The 17,979-nt window shown below is 52.2% G+C and overlaps 1 protein-coding gene across 4 annotated transcripts in view; it reads left to right on the forward strand.

Annotated features, from left to right (window-relative positions):
* Positions 1-17,979, forward strand: part of CELSR3 (cadherin EGF LAG seven-pass G-type receptor 3) — a 151,410-nt gene that overhangs the window by 80,073 nt on the left and 53,358 nt on the right. For all 4 annotated transcript variants that reach the window (XM_083155599.1, XM_083155601.1, XM_083155602.1 and 1 more), the window contains exons 5-13: positions 1,901-1,989; positions 2,908-3,065; positions 4,442-4,605; positions 6,606-6,731; positions 9,115-9,284; positions 12,172-12,357; positions 14,091-14,201; positions 14,302-14,470; positions 15,398-15,539. In XM_083155599.1, coding sequence (XP_083011725.1) covers positions 1,901-1,989; positions 2,908-3,065; positions 4,442-4,605; positions 6,606-6,731; positions 9,115-9,284; positions 12,172-12,357; positions 14,091-14,201; positions 14,302-14,470; positions 15,398-15,539 — 1,315 coding nt within the window. The remainder of the gene's footprint in view (positions 1-1,900; positions 1,990-2,907; positions 3,066-4,441; positions 4,606-6,605; positions 6,732-9,114; positions 9,285-12,171; positions 12,358-14,090; positions 14,202-14,301; positions 14,471-15,397; positions 15,540-17,979) is intronic.

Genomic DNA, 17,979 nt, shown 5'->3' on the forward strand with positions numbered 1-17,979 from the left:
ATAATGTGCTGGGGTGGCTTCTGAAGAGGGCAGTCAGCGGCCCACCAATATGCCGTGACAGATATGTGGAGGGGAGGCTTCTGAGGAGGGCAGTCAGCGGCCCACCAGGAGGCCGTGACAGATAATGTGCTGGGGTGGCTTCTGAGGAGGGCAGTCAGCGGCCCACCAGGAGGCCGTGACAGATAATGTGCAGGGGAGGCTTCTGAGGAGGGGAGTCAACGGCCCACCCGGAGGCCGTGACAGATATGTGCAGGGGAGGCTTCTAAAGGAGGGCAGTCAGCGGCCCACCAGGAGGCCGTGACAGATAATGTGCTGGGGTGGCTTCTGAGGAGGGCAGTCAGCGGCCCACCAGGAGGCCGTGACAGATATGTGCAGGGGTGGCTTCTGAGGAGGGCAGTCAGCGGCCCACCAGGAGGCCGTGACAGATATGTGGAGGGGAGGCTTCTGAGGAGGGCAGTCAGCGGCCCACCAGGAGGCCGTGACAGATATGTGCAGGGGAGGCTTCTGAGGAGGGCAGTCAGAGGCCCACCAGGAGGCCGTGACAGATAAGTGCAGGGGAGGCTTCTGAGGAGGGCAGTCAGCGGCCCACCAGGAGGCCGTGACAGATATGTGCAGGGGAGGCTTCTGAGGAGGGCAGTCAGCGGCCCACCAGGAGGCCGTGACAGATATGTGCAGGGGAGGCTTCTGAGGAGGGCAGTCAGCGGCCCACCAGGAGGCCGTGACAGATATGTGGAGGGGAGACTTCTGAGGAGGGCAGTCAGCGGCCCACCAGGAGGCCGTGACAGATATGTGCAGGGGAGGCTTCTGAGGAGGGCAGTCAGCGGCCCACCAGGAGGCCGTGACAGATATGTGGAGGGGAGGCTTCTGAGGAGGGGAGTCAGCGGCCCACCAGGAGGCCGTGACAGATATGTGGAGGGGTGGCTTCTGAGGAGGGCAGTCAGCGGCCCACCAGGAGGCCGTGACAGATATGTGGAGGGGAGACTTCTGAGGAGGGCAGTCAGCGGCCCACCAGGAGGCCGTGACAGATATGTGCAGAGGAGGCTTCTGAGGAGGGCAGTCAGCGGCCCACCAGGAGGCCGTGACAGATATGTGCAGGGGTGGCTTCTGAGGAGGGCAGTCAGCGGCCCACCAGGAGGCCGTGACAGATATGTGGAGGGGAGGCTTCTGAGGAGGGCAGTCAGCGGCCCACCAGGAGGCCGTGACAGATAATGTGCAGGGGAGGCTTCTGAGGAGGGGCTGCAGCACAGTTACAAATTCAAATTATGCAGCCACACACACCAACTGTCACCAACTGCCTCAACTGTAGTTGGTGTTCCTCTCCTTTTGGAATTTTGAACCGTGCTGCAGCCCCCCCTCTGCAGCCGCCGCTGGATATGTGTTTTATTAACCTGACAATAAGTGGGACATTACTATCAGGGACACAGGTCTGGCTTACACGGTTTTGATGGTAGGATCCCTGCTCACTAGATTGATAGCCCCTTTACATTCAGTAACCGCTGCCGTAAATCTTCTTGCACCTGTCCTCAGTGTGACAGGGGAGACGCGGAGCAGGCAGCCGGCAGACTGTACGTTTTCCTAACCGCTTAATAGCTATTGTATCAGGCGCTAGGATTGTGGTTCCATGTCTGCTGCCTGCATCATTAATGAGCATTATTCCACTCTCCAAGATACACGCTGCTCTCTTCCATTAATTACACCTCACTCTTAGCTTGATGGATGCTGGAGAAATGGGTTTAGCAACCTCAGCAGTGAGGACATCTGTCAGAGGGGTGATGGGGCAATGGGCACGGCCAGGACACAATGAAGCCGTTTCACCTTCCATATTGATGCTGTGCGACAGATGAAGGCTGCTTAAGCAATTGAAATCTTTAATGTCCATTTTTTCCATTGTGATTTCAAGGTGAATCCAGCACCCTGGTGACCCCATTTATTCCCGGGGGTGTCAGTGACGGGAAGTGGCATAGCATCCAGCTTCGCTACTACAACAAGGTGAGAATGACCTGTACACGGAGTCCTACAGAGGACATATAGCGGTGGTGGAGGGCAGGGGTACAGTGGCAGTCTGAGAGTGACCACCGATTGGTGGTTCTTATTGCCCTTTAATTCCACCTTTATAGCCCCAATATTGATGATTCTTTATCAAACGAGCAATTATTAAATGTTTTCTTGCTCTAGGTATAGAAAAGAAAAAGTTACACATGAATTAATTACCAGATGCCAGGCCCACCCCCCCCCCCCCCCCCCCCACCCCGGGTTGACCACTGCATTGCATTGGGTTGACCACTGAAGGTTGACATGGCTAAGGTCGACACAAGCATTAGGTCAGGTCGACAAAGGCAAGGTTGAACGTCAAAAGGTTGCCATGATTTTTTCAATTTTTTTTTTGTGTCGACCGAGTACACTTTGTCCTAAATTGGGTCGATCCAATGACCGATGCCCATTTTACCGCCAATCTCCCTTTTGCTTTACACTCTCTGATCCAACATCTGGATTCATTATCTCATCTTATTTACGGAATGGCAGGAATCAGCCCCCCAAATGTAATATCGGACGCATGAAAGGTCAGAATGTCAACAGTCACAATGTCGGCAATAGAATGTTGATATGTTCTAAATGTCGAAATCAGTGCTATGCTGTCATGAATATGTTTACATTCGTTAATGCCAATGTTTTGATATGTTGACATGATCACTGTGTCAGCATTTTACACCAAAATATCGACACACCATTTGTGCGTATGTAATTTGTGCGTATGCCTTAATATAACAGTAAAATGTATTGTCAGTATTCTGGTGTTGTTCATTGACACAATTGTTGTCCGTATGCATAAACATTATTTATTTTTATTTTATTATTATTACAATTTGTTTATTTTTGGTTAATATTTTGCTGAACCCTTCTGTACAGCCAAAGACTGGATCTATGGGAGTAGCTCAGGGACCGTCCAAGGAGAAGGTGGCCGTGCTGGCGGTGGATGATTGTGACATTTCTGTGGCCCTGAAATTTGGCAGTGAGATTGGGAACTATACATGCGCAGCGGAAGGGGTGCAATCCAGTTCCAAAAAGTGAGTAGGCCTTCTCTGTGCCACTGGCTATTACAGCCTGACAGTCACCCACTTGCAGTAGCAGCAGGGATTTTACCAATACATCCTATAAGTTCACTTGGAGACATTGATTACGCTATCAGCTCCCTAGGAGCCAGTGACATCATTGAGGCACTATCAGTTCAATAGGAGCTAGTGACATCATTGAGGCACTATCAGCTCCCTAGGAACCAGTGACATCATTGAGGCACTATCAGTTCTTCAGGAGCCAGTGACATGATTGAGGCACTATCAGTTCAATAGGAACTAGTGACATCATTGAGGCACTATCAGTTCATCAGGAGCTAGTGACATCATTGAGGCACTATCAGTTCATCAGGAGCTAGTGACATCATTGAGGCACTATCAGCTCCCTAGGAACCAGTGACATCATTGAGGCACTCAGTTCTTCAGGAGCTAGTGACATCATTGAGGCACTATCAGTTCTTCAGGAGACAGTGACATCATTGAGGCACTCAGTTCTTCAGGAGCTAGTGACATCATTGAGGCACTATCAGCTCCCTAGGAACCAGTGACATCATTGAGGCACTCAGTTCTTCAGGAGCTAGTGACATCATTGAGGCACTATCAGTTCTTCAGGAGACAGTGACATCATTGAGGCACTATCAGTTCATAAGGAGCTAGTGACATCATTGAGGCACTATCAGCTCCCTAGGAACCAGTGACATCATTGAGGCACTATCAGTTCTTCAGGAGCCAGTGACATGATTGAGGCACTATCAGTTCAATAGGAACTAGTGACATCATTGAGGCACTATCAGTTCATCAGGAGCTAGTGACATCATTGAGGCACTATCAGTTCATCAGGAGCTAGTGACATCATTGAGGCACTATCAGCTCCCTAGGAACCAGTGACATCATTGAGGCACTCAGTTCTTCAGGAGCTAGTGACATCATTGAGGCACTATCAGTTCTTCAGGAGACAGTGACATCATTGAGGCACTATCAGTTCTTCAGGAGCTAGTGACATCATTGAGGCACTATCAGTTCATAAGGAGCTAGTGATATCATTGAGGCACTATCAGTTCTTCGGTAGCTAGTGACATCATTGAGGCACTATCAGTTCTTCAGGAGACAATGACATAATTAAGTGTACTGAGTACTGGTCCAGTTCTGTAAATGCCAGCCCCCTCTGGGTACTACACAGTTGTACAGTAGCACCCTCGCCAACAGAACAGGTGAGAGGTGACCTGTACAAGATAAAAGTCTTGCAGCTTGATTACTGATCATCTGTACAGAAATCTATGCGGCTACAGAACCAATTACCAGCGCGTCATAGCATCATGGGTGACCCAGTAGAGTTGATCTGCACGCTTCAGCTGTTTTTCATTTTGCAGATCTTTGGACCTCACAGGGCCCCTGCTCCTGGGTGGTGTCCCCAATCTTCCCGAGAACTTCCCGGTCACACACAGAGAGTTCATCGGCTGCATGAAGGACCTGTACATCGACAGTAAGAAGGTGGACCTGGCCTCGTATATAGCGAATAACGGGACATCAGCAGGTAGGACGCACACCGCCATCTCCTTGATTATTGCTTATGAACGGATACCATCATCTGCATAGGCAAATGCGCACGTACGCGTGGGGGGGTTCCAGTTACCAGGAACCCCCTTCCTCACCGCATGGCTAGGCGACATTACACGCAGCATAAAGGGCGGAATGGAGCAGCTGCACGTGCCCAGTGGCATCAGATCTTCCAACCAAGTCTGCTGCGTCCTTCATGGGCTGGTGACAATTGCTCTAACCCCCCCCTGTTTGCCCCTGATCCGCCCTTATAGATGCAGGATTCTGCCATATAGTGTTCTCTCCCTTTGTAACTTTATGCAGCTATGTGCCATGCCCAGGGCATCATCCCTTACACGCTCTCTCTCTCTCTGCCAGGGTGCCATGCCCAGGGCATCATCCCTTACACGCTCTCTCCCTCTCTCTGCCAGGGTGCCATGCCCAGGGCATCATCCCTTACACGCTCTCTCTCTCTCTCTGCCAGGGTGCCATGCCCAGGGCATCATCCCTTACACGCTCTCTCTCTGCCAGGGTGCCATGCCCAGGGCATCATCCCTTACACGCTCTCTCTCTCTCTGCCAGGGTGCCATGCCCAGGGCATCATCCCTTACACGCTCTCTCTCTGCCAGGGTGCCATGCCCAGGGCATCATCCCTTACACGCTCTCTCTCTCTCTCTGCCAGGGTGCCATGCCCAGGGCATCATCCCTTACACGCTCTCTCTCTGCCAGGGTGCCATGCCCAGGGCATCATCCCTTACACGCTCTCTCTCTCTCTGCCAGGGTGCCATGCCCAGGGCATCATCCCTTACACGCTCTCTCTCTGCCAGGGTGCCATGCCCAGGGCATCATCCCTTACACGCTCTCTCTCTCTCTCTGCCAGGGTGCCATGCCCAGGGCATCATCCCTTACACGCTCTCTCTCTCTCTGCCAGGGTGCCATGCCCAGGGCATCATCCCTTACACGCTCTCTCTCTCTCTCTGCCAGGGTGCCATGCCCAGGGCATCATCCCTTACACGCTCTCTCTCTGCCAGGGTGCCATGCCCAGGGCATCATCCCTTACACGCTCTCTCTCTCTCTGCCAGGGTGCCATGCCCAGGGCATCATCCCTTACACGCTCTCTCTCTGCCAGGGTGCCATGCCCAGGGCATCATCCCTTACACGCTCTCTCTCTCTCTCTGCCAGGGTGCCATGCCCAGGGCATCATCCCTTACACGCTCTCTCTCTGCCAGGGTGCCATGCCCAGGGCATCATCCCTTACACGCTCTCTCTCTCTCTGCCAGGGTGCCATGCCCAGGGCATCATCCCTTACACGCTCTCTCTCTGCCAGGGTGCCATGCCCAGGGCATCATCCCTTACACGCTCTCTCTCTCTCTCTGCCAGGGTGCCATGCCCAGGGCATCATCCCTTACACGCTCTCTCTCTCTGCCAGGGTGCCATGCCCAGGGCATCATCCCTTACACGCTCTCTCTCTCTCTCTGCCAGGGTGCCATGCCCAGGGCATCATCCCTTACACGCTCTCTCTCTGCCAGGGTGCCATGCCCAGGGCATCATCCCTTACACGCTCTCTCTCTCTCTGCCAGGGTGCCATGCCCAGGGCATCATCCCTTACACGCTCTCTCTCTGCCAGGGTGCCATGCCCAGGGCATCATCCCTTACACGCTCTCTCTCTCTCTCTGCCAGGGTGCCATGCCCAGGGCATCATCCCTTACACGCTCTCTCTCTCTCTCTGCCAGGGTGCCATGCCCAGGGCATCATCCCTTACACGCTCTCTCTCTCTCTCTGCCAGGGTGCCATGCCCAGGGCATCATCCCTTACACGCTCTCTCTCTCTCTCTGCCAGGGTGCCATGCCCAGGGCATCATCCCTTACACGCTCTCTCTCTCTCTCTGCCAGGGTGCCATGCCCAGGGCATCATCCCTTACACGCTCTCTCTCTCTCTCTGCCAGGGTGCCATGCCCAGGGCATCATCCCTTACACGCTCTCTCTCTCTCTCTGCCAGGGTGCCATGCCAAGCAACCACTGTGTGACTCCAACCCATGTAAGAATGGGGGCAACTGCTCATCGGGCTGGGGAACCTACACATGCGACTGTCCCCTGGGGTTTGGCGGCAAGGACTGCAGGGTTGGTGAGTACAAGTATACAAGCTGAGATCTGCGCGGATGTTGTCCATAGCAACCAATCAGATTCTATCTATTATCCTCTTGATGCTAAATAAATAAGAAATAGAATCTGGTTGGTTGCTATGGGCAACATCCCATCTTCAATAGAACTCCCATTTTAGTAAATTGACTCCAAAAAGTCTGATTTACACAAATGATTCTCTAAGTATAACAGCAAAATGACGAGTTAATTAGAGAGATAGATTATAAGTGAAATAAAGCGGTTTCCTGTCTGTGCGTCACATGTCCATGAGAACTCTGGCGTGCGAGGACAGAGAGGAGAAATATAGGAGAGTGCTGCCCTCTAGGGGCTGGAAACAGAACAATCAGGTGAAGATTTAATAAACGGGTCTCCATAATCCCAGCACTGTCATTGGGTAGTGAAATTTACGGGTCTCCATAATCTCAGCACTGTCATTGGATAGTGGAATTTACAGGTCTCCATATTCCCAGCACTGTCATTGGGTAGTGGAATTTACGGGTCTCCATATTCCCAGCACTGTCATTGGGTAGTGGAATTTACAGGTCCCCATAATCCCAGCACTGTCATTGTGTAGTGGAATTTACAGGTCTCCATAATCCCAGCACTATCATTGGGTAGTGGAATATCATGTCTCCATAATCCCAGCACTATCATTGGGTAGTGGAATATCATGTCTCCATAATCCCAGCACTATCATTGGGTAGTGGAATATCATGTCTCCATAATCCCAGCACTATCATTGGGTAGTGGAATATCATGTCTCCATAATCCCAGCACTATCATTGGATAGTGGAATTTGCGGGTCTCCATAATCTCGGCACTATCATTGGATAGTGGAATTTACAGGTCCCCATAATCCCGGCACTATCATTGTGTAGTGGAATTTACAGGTCCCCATAATCCCAGCACTATCATTGTGTAGTGGAATTTGCGGGTCTCCATAATCTCGGCACTATCATTGGATAGTGGAATTTACAGGTCCCCATAATCTCGGCACTATCATTGGATAGTGGAATTTACAGGTCCCCATAATCCCGGCACTATCATTGGATAGTGGAATTTACAGGTCCCCATAATCCCAGCACTGTCATTGGGTAGTGGAATTTACGGGTCTCCATAATCCCAGCACTATCATTGGGTAGTGAAATTTCCAGGTCTCCATAATCCCAGCACTATCATTGGATAGTGGAATTTACAGGTCTCCATAATCCCAGCACTATCATTGGATAGTGGAATTTACAGGTCCCCATAATCCCGGCACTATCATTGTGTAGTGGAATTTACATGTCCCCATAATCCCAGCACTATCATTGTGTAGTGGAATTTGCGGGTCTCCATAATCCCAGCACTATCATTGGTAGTGGAATTACATGTATCCATAATCCCAGCACTATCATTGGGTAGTGGAATTACATGTCTCCATAATCCCAGCACTATCATTGGATAGTGGAATTTCCAGGTCTCCATAATCCCAGTACTGTCATTGGGTAGTGGAATTTACGGGTCTCCATAATCCCAGCACTATCATTGGATAGTGGAATTAACAGGTCTCCATAATCCCAGCACTATCATTGGGTAGTGGAATTTACGGGTCTCCATAATCCCAGCACTATCATTGGATAGTGGAATTTACAGGTCTCCATAATCCCGGCACTATCATTGGATAGTGGAATTTACAGGTCTCCATAATCCCGGCACTATCATTGGATAGTGGAATTTACAGGTCTCCATAATCCCAGCACTATCATTGGATAGTGGAATTTACAGGTCTCCATAATCCCAGCACTGTCATTGGGTAGTGGAATTTCCAGGTCTCCATAATCCCAGCACTGTCATTGGGTAGTGGAATTTACAGGTCTCCATAATCCCAGCACTGTCATTGGGTAGTGGAATTTACGGGTCTCCATAATCCCGGCACTATCATTGGATAGTGGAATTTCCAGGTCTCCATAATCCCAGCACTATCATTGGATAGTGGAATTTCCAGGTCTCCATAATCCCAGCACTATCATTGGATAGTGGAATTTACAGGTCTCCATAATCCCAGCACTGTCATTGGGTAGTGGAATTTCCAGGTCTCCATAATCCCAGCACTATCATTGGGTAGTGGAATTTACGGGTCTCCATAATCCCAGCACTATCATTGGGCAGTGGAATTTGGGATTTACTTGCTTTATAGCCAAGCCTTGTATTGTCCACTGTATGCTATCCTTGTGGGCTTTCTCACCCTATGTCAGTATGATCAGTTATCTAGTACAGTCTATACAGTGATAGCTAGAATATGGTTGCTATGGGCAACAGCTCCAGTTGTCAGCAGGTTGGATAAATCTACCCCTCAGTGACTAACTGTCATTTCCTCCTCGCAGCGATGCACCATCCCCATCATTTCAACGGAAGTGGAATCCTTTCCTGGGACTTCAAAAATGAAGTGAAGATATCCATCCCCTGGTTCATGGGGCTGTCATTCAGGACACGTCGGGCTGAGGGGGTGCTGCTGCAGGCACACGCTGGGCAGTATACCACCATCCTGTGCCAGGCACGTTCAGTACTTACAGCCTTATGTGGATGCTTAAATTAGCATATCAGCACACAAGCGAGCAGTGACCTCACTGAGTATGCAGCCTATCAGCACACAAGCGAGCAGTGACCTTACTGAGTATGCAGCCTATCAGCACACAAGCGAGCAGTGACCTCACTGAGTATGCAGCCTATCAGCACACAAGCGAGCAGTGACCTCACTGAGTATGCAGCCTATCAGCACACAAGCGAGCAGTGACCTCACTGAGTATGCAGCCTATCAGCACACAAGCGAGCAGTGACCTCACTGAGTATGCAGCCTATCAGCACACAAGCGAGCAGTGACCTTACTGAGTATGCAGCCTATCAGCACACAAGCGAGCAGTGACCTCACTGAGTATGCAGCCTATCAGCACACAAGCGAGCAGTGACCTTACTGAGTATGCAGCCTATCAGTACACAAGCGAGCAGTGACCTCACTGAGTATACAGCCTATCAGTACACAAGCGAGCAGTGACCTCACTGAGTATGCAGCCTATCAGTACACAAGCGAGCAGTGACCTCACTGAGTATGCAGCCTATCAGCACACAAGCGAGCAGTTACCTCACTGAGTATGCAGCCTATCAGGACACAAGCGAGCAGTGACCTCACTGAGTATGCAGCCTATCAGCACACAAGCGAGCAGTGACCTCACTGAGTATGCAGCCTATCAGCACACAAGCGAGCAGTGACCTCACTGAGTATGCAGCCTATCAGCACACAAGCGAGCAGTGACCTCACTGAGTATGCAGCCTATCAGCACACAAGCGAGCAGTGACCTCACTGAGTATGCAGCCTATCAGCACACAAGCGAGCAGTGACCTCACTGAGTATGCAGCCTATCGGCACACAAGCGAGCAGTGATCTCACTGAGTAAGCAGCCTATCGGTACACAAGCGAGCAGTGACCTCACTGAGTATGCAGCCTATCCGCACACAAGCGAGCACTGACCTCACTGAGTATGCAGCCTATCAGCACACAAGCGAGCAGTGACCTCACTAAGTGTGCAGCCTATCAGCACACAAGCGAGCAGTGACCTCACTGAGTATGCAGCCTATCAGCACACAAGCGAGCAGTGACCTCACTGAGTATGCAGCCTATCAGCACACAAGCGAGCAGTGACCTCACTAAGTATGCAGCCTATCAGCACACAAGCGAGCAGTGACCTTACTGAGTATGCAGCCTATCAGTACACAAGCGAGCAGTGACCTCACTGAGTATGCAGCCTATCAGTACACAAGCGAGCAGTGACCTTACTGAGTATGCAGCCTATCAGTACACAAGCGAGCAGTGACCTCACTGGGAATGCAGCCTATCAGCACACAAGCGAGCAGTGACCTCACTGAGTATGCAGCCTATCAGCACACAAGCGAGCAGTGACCTTACTGAGTATGCAGCCTATCAGTACACAAGCGAGCAGTGACCTCACTGAGTATGCAGCCTATCAGTACACAAGCGAGCAGTGACCTTACTGAGTATGCAGCCTATCAGTACACAAGCGAGCAGTGACCTCACTGGGAATGCAGCCTATCAGTACACAAGCGAGCAGTAACCTTACTGAGTCTTCAGCCTATCAGTACACAAGCGAGCAGTGACCTCACTGAGTATGCAGCCTATCAGTACACAAGCGAGCAGTGACCTTACTGAGTATGCAGCCTATCAGCACACAAGCGAGCAGTGACCTTACTGAGTATGCAGCCTATCAGCACACAAGCGAGTAGTGACCTTACTGGGAATGCAGCCTATCAGTACACAAGCGAGCAGTGACCTCACTGAGTATGCAGCCTATCAGTACACAAGCGAGCAGTGACCTCACTGAGTATGCAGCCTATCAGCACACAAGCGAGCAGTGACCTCACTGAGTAAGCAGCCTATCAGCACACAAGCGAGCAGTGACCTCACTGAGTAAGCAGCCTATCAGCACACAAGCGAGCAGTGACCTCACTGAGTATGCAGCCTATCAGCACACAAGCGAGCATTGACCTCACTGAGTATGCAGCCTATCAGCACACAAGCGAGCAGTGACCTTACTGAGTAAGCAGCCTATCAGCACACAAGCGAGCAGTGACCTCACTGAGTATGCAGCCTATCAGCACACAAGCGAGCAGTGACCTCACTGAGTATGCAGCCTATCAGCACACAAGCGAGCAGTGACCTTACTGAGTAAGCAGCCTATCAGCACACAAGCGAGCAGTGACCTCACTGAGTATGCAGCCTATCAGCACACAAGCGAGCAGTGATCTCACTGAGTAAGCAGCCTATCGGTACACAAGCGAGCAGTGACCTCACTGAGTATGCAGCCTATCAGCACACAAGCGAGCAGTGACCTCACTGAGTATGCAGCCTATTGGTACACAAGCGAGCAGTGACCTCACTGAGTATGCAGTCTATCAGCACACAAGCGAGCAGTGACCTCACTGAGTATGCAGCCTATCAGCACACAAGCGAACAGTGACCTCACTGAGTATGCAGCCTATCAGCACACAAGCGAGCAGTGATCTCACTGAGTAAGCAGCCTATCGGTACACAAGCGAGCAGTGACCTCACTTAGTATGCAGCCTATCCGCACACAAGCGAGCACTGACCTCACTGAGTATGCAGCCTATCAGCACACAAGCGAGCAGTGACCTCACTGAGTATGCAGCCTATCAGCACACAAGCGAGCACTGACCTCACTGAGTATGCAGCCTATCAGCACACAAGTGAGCAGTGACCTCACTGAGTATGCAGCCTATCAGCACACAAGCGAGCAGAGATTGTAGACGGTGACATCACAGGGGCGTGAGGTGCTTTGTGACTACTGAGAACTCAGCATCTATTACCTATAGTACGTTCTCTCGCTAATGTCCCGGTTCTGTACCCACAGCTGACTTCGGGCTTGGTCTCCTTCTCAGTCACCCGTGGCACCAGCAGAACCTCTGCCCTCCTATTGGATCATATGGAGGTGAATGATGGGAGGTGGCATGACCTTCAGCTGGAGTTGCGCGATGTGCGTAGTGGGCGTGACACGCGTTACGTCATCACCATCAACTTGGACCACGGGATTTATCAGGTACTGTGTCTGATACACCAGCACTGACTGATACTACTTGAGGCATTTATACATTGACCCAGGCCGCGGATCTCTGTTACTGATGTATTACTGGACAATGACTGTGGCTGAGGATTACTAGGTGTTAATGGCCTCAGTAGGGAACAGATAATTACCCCTCTATCAGTGTATATATACCGGCTGATATGGGACCCAGAAGGGGGGTAAAAGGTCGGCGTGACAATTGGTCGACACAAGCATTAGGTCGATATGGTCTAGGTCGACAGTCAAAAGGTCGACATGGGGTTTTTCACTGTTCGACATGGACAATGGATTAAGTGCACCGCTTCCCCTCGCTGCGCTCGGCACACTCTCTGGTTCTCCTATCACACCCTAGTGGATGGTAGAGTATGAAATACCGCCTGTCGACACATGTCGGCTTAAAAAACAGTGAAAAAACCCATGTCTTCCTTTTGACTGTGGACCTACACCATGTCGACCTAATGCTTGTGTCGACCTTGTTCCATGTCCACCTAGACCCCTGTCGACCTTGCAGTTGATGACACAACGGTCGTCCATCTTTAGGTTGACCAACCGACCGTATCCCCTAAGTCCAGCCACTCCTCTCCACTCAATCTACCTCCTCTTCTCCCTCCTCCCTGCTAGACTTAGTCCCTATTTCCAGCAAATGACATACATACAGGGTACCGTGGGCAGAAAACTGACACTGGCATCTCGATTAAAGGAGTCCCCCTCCTAAACCCCTCCCCCCCCCCCCCCCCCGCAGCCTAACCCTCCCCTCTAGTGCGTTACCCAAACCTTCCTGTCCCGCTGCCTAACCCCGCCACGCAGCCTAACCCTCCCCTCTGGTGTCTAACCCGAACCTTCCTAACCCCGCCCCGCAGCCGAACCCTCCCCTCTGGTGTCTAACCCGAACCTTCCTAACCCCGCCCTGCAGCCAAACCCTCCCCTCTGGTGTCTAACCCGAACCTTCCTAACCCCGCCCCGCAGCCGAACCCTCCCCTCTAGTGCGTTACCCAAACCTTCCTGTCCCGCTGCCTAACCCCACCCTGCAGCCGAACCCTCCCCTCTAGTGCCTGACCTGAATCTTCCTATCCCGCCGCCTAACCCGGCCAGTAGCCTAACCATCCCCTCTAGTGCCTACCTATCCTGCTGCCTAACCCCACCCCACAGCATAACCATCCCCTCTAGTGCCTACCCCGAACCTTCCTATCCTGCTGCCTAACCCCACCCCACAGCATAACCCTCCCCTCCAGTGCCTAACCCGAACCTTCCTATCCCGCAGCCTAACCCCGCCCCTTCCTATCCCGCAGCTTAACCCCGCCCCTTCCTATCCCACAGCCTAACCCCGCCCCTTCCTATCCCACAGCCTAACCCCGCCCCTTCCTATCCCACAGCCTAACCCCATGAGCAGACCCCCAGCACATGGCAGAGCAGTTCCCATGGGCTTGCTCCTATCCCCATTCTGCAGCAGCATACATTGTGCTGATTGGATTGCATATTGCAGCGTGATCCTAGGTTGTAGATCCCACCCAGATCGCATTGTATATGGCCATCGCCATACGTTCAAGTACACTATTGGAAAGTGGGTGTGGCTTTGCAAGAAAGTGGGTTGTTTGGTCTAGGCAGAGGTGTGGCTTGTTCTGATTTGGGGCAGGGCATGGACAGGTAGTGGGATGGGCTTCTTGTTATCCTGCTTTATGACATTCAGCAGTGGTTGTTCTCTCCCTCAGGACACAGTAAATGTTGGGAATGAGCTGCATGGACTGAGAATCAAGCACCTCTATGTAGGAGGAGTTATGGGAGGCCGAGAGGTGCAGAACGGCCTGGAGGGCTGCATACAGGTGACGTCTATATATATATATATATATATATATCTTACATTCGTCATGTAGTTATCCCTGGTGTATTGTGCTCACCTTTGTGTCCTTTATTACCTTCCAGGGGCTGCGATTGGGCGAGACATCTAGCGGCATTACCTTACCCAAGCCAACCAGTGTACTGAATGTCAGAACCGGCTGCAGCGTCCCTAATATGTGCGCTTCCGCCCCCTGCCAGGGAAACAGCTCCTGTGTGGACAAGTGGCTGGTCCACGACTGCGTCTGTCACCCAGGTGTGTAGTAAGGCAATGGTAACCTGTGGCTTTGTAGGTATTGCGGAACTACAAGTCTCAGCATAAAAACTTCTGTGAGATCCCAGAACACATCATCATGTATGTTACCAGTAGACACGTGAGGAGGTCCTGTGATCTCAGGGATAATGAGGAGATCCCGTGTTCTCGGGGATAATGAGGAGATCCTGTGTTCTCAGGGATGATGAGGAGATCCCGTGTTCTTAGGGATAATGAGGAGATCCCGTGTTCTCTGGCATAATGAGGAGATCCCGTGTTCTCAGGGATAATGAGGAGATCCCGTGTTCTCGGGAATAATGAGGAGGTCCCGTGTTCTCAGGGATAATGAGGAGATGCCGTGTTCTCAGGGATGATGAGGAGATCCTGTGTTCTCAGGGATGATGAGGAGATCCCGTGTTCTCAGGGATAATGAGGAGATCCTGTGTTCTCAGGGATGATGAGGAGATCCCGTGTTCTCAGGGATAATGAGGAGATCCCGTGTTCTCAGGGATGATGAGGAGATCCCGTGTTCTCAGGGATAATGAGGAGATCCCGTGTTCTCGGGGATAATGAGGAGGTCCCATGTTCTCAGGGATGATGAGGAGATCTCGTGTTCTCAGGGATGATGAGGAGGTCCCGTGTTCTCAGGGATAATGAGGAGGTCCCGTGTTCTCAGGGATAATGAGGAGATTCCGTGTTCTCAGGGATAATGAGGAGATCCCGTGTTCTCAGGGATAATGAGGAGGTCCCGTGTTCTCGGGGAGAATGAGGAGGTCCCATGTTCTTAGGGATGATGAGGAGGTCCCGTGTTCTCGGGTATAATGAGGAGGTCCCGTGTTCACGGGGATAATGAGGAGATCCCGTGTTCTCAGGGATAATGAGGAGGTCCCGTGTTCTCGGGGATGATGAGGGTTCTGTTTGTCTCCTCAGGACACTATGGGGAGAGCTGTGTGGATGTATGTCAGCTGAACCCATGTGAGAATAAAGGGGTGTGCCGTCATCTCCAGACCTCTACACTGGGCTATACCTGTGAGTGCTCAGGGAGCCATTTTGGAAGATACTGTGAGCACAGGTGAGTTATTCAGAGGGAGATGATGGGTGACTACTATCTGACTGTAAGGAAATGTCAAGGCCATAGTCAGAGACGCACGGCTGTACACCGGGGGAGGGCTGATACCGGCATTAGTACACAGAGGCACGGCTGCACACTGGGGGGAGGGCTGATACCGGCATTAGTACACAGAGGCACGGCTGTACACCGGGGGAGGGCTGATACCGGCATTAGTACACAGAGGCACGGCTGTACACCGGGGGGAGGGCTGATACCGGCATTAGTACACAGACACACAGCTGTACACCGGGGGAGGGCTGATACCGGCATTAGTACACAGAGGCACGGCTGTACACCGGGGGGGGGAGGGCTGATACCGGCATTAGTACACAGATGCACGGCTGTACACCGGGGGAGGGCTGATACCGGCATTAGTACACAGAGGCACAGCTGTACACCGGGGGAGGGCTGATACCGGCATTAGTACACAGACACATGGCTGTACACCGGGGGAGGGCTGATACCGGCATTAGTACACAGAGGCACGGCTGTACACCGGGGGAGGGCTGATACCGGCATTAGTACACAGAGGAATGGCTGTACACCGGGGGAGGGCTGATACCGGCATTAGTACACAGAGGCACGGCTGTACACCGGGGGAGGGCTGATACCGGCATTAGTACACAGACACACAGCTGTACACCGGGGGGAGGGCTGATACCGGCATTAGTACACAAAGGGACGGCTGTACACCGGGGGAGGGCTGATACCGGCATTAGTATATATAAATATGTATATATAGTCACAGACGCACGGCTGTACACCGGGGGAAGGGCTGATACCAGCATTAGTACACAGAGGCACGGCTGTACACCGGGGAGGGCTGATACCGGCATTAGTATATATAAATATGTATATATAGTCACAGACGCACGGCTGTACACCGGGGGGAGGGCTGATACCGGCATTAGTACACAGAGGCACGGCTGTACACCGGGGGAGGGCTGATACCGGCATTAGTACACAGAGGCACGGCTGTACACCGTGGGAGGGCTGATACCGGCATTAGTACACAGACACATGGCTGTACACCGGGGGAGGGCTGATACCGGCATTAGTACACAGAGTCACAGCTGTATACCGGGGGAGGGCTGATACCGGCATTAGTACACAGACACACGGCAGTACACCGGGGGAGGGCTGATACCGGCATTAGTACACAGAGGCACGGCTGTACACCGGGGGAGGGCTGATACCGGCATTAGTACACAGAGGCACGGCTGTACACCGGGGGAGGGCTGATACCGGTATTAGTACACAGACACACAGCTGTACACCGGGGGGAAGGGCTGATACCGGCATTAGTACACAGATGCACGGCTGTACACCGGGGGAAGGGCTAATACCGGCATTAGTACACAGAAGCACGGCTGTACACCGGGGGAGGGCTGATACCGGCATTAGTACACAGAGGCACGGCTGTACACCGGGGGAGGGCTGATACCGGCATTAGTATATATAGATATGTATATATAGTCACAGACGCACGGCTGTACACCGGGGGAAGGGCTGATACCGGCATTAGTATATATAAATATGTATATATAGTCACAGACGCACGGCTGTACACCGGGGGAAGGGCTGATACCGGCATTAGTACACAGTCACAGACACACGGCTGTACACCGGGGGAAGGGCTGATACCGGCATTAGCACACAGTCACAGACACACGGCTGTACACCAGGGGAAGGGCTGATACCGGCATTAGCACACAGTCACAGACACACGGCTGTACACCGGGGGAAGGGCTGATACCGGCATTAGCACACAGTCACACGGCTGTACACCGGGGGAAGGGCTGATACCAGCATTAGCGCACAGTCACAGACACATGGCTGTACACCAGGGGAAGGGCTGATACCGGCATTAGCACACAGTCACAGACACACGGCTGTACACTGGTGGAAGGGCTGATACAGGCATTAGTACAGTCACAGACGCATGGCTGTACACCGGCTGATACCGGCATAATTACTCAGTCACAGACACACGGCTGTACACCGGGGGAAGGGCTGATACCGGCATTAGTACACAGATGCACGGCTGTACACCGGGGGGAGGGATGATACCGGCATTAGTACACAGATGCATAGCTGTACACTGGGGGAGGGCTGATACCGGCAATAACGCACAGTCACAGACGCACGGCTGTGTACCGGGGGAGGGCTGATACCAGCATTAGTACACAGAGGCACGGCTGTACACCGGGGGAAGGGCTGATACCAGCATTAGTACACAGAGGCACGGCTGTACACCGGGGGAGGGCTGATACCGGCATTAGTATATATAAATATGTATATATAGTCACAGACGCACGGCTGTACACCGGGGGGAGGGCTGATACCGGCATTAGTACACAGAGGCACGGCTGTACACCGGGGGAGGGCTGATACCGGCATT

This window comes from Crinia signifera, chromosome 8 (assembly GCF_055691185.1).
Source record: "Crinia signifera chromosome 8, ASM5569118v1, whole genome shotgun sequence".
In the NCBI taxonomy this organism is placed as follows: domain Eukaryota; kingdom Metazoa; phylum Chordata; class Amphibia; order Anura; family Myobatrachidae; genus Crinia; species Crinia signifera.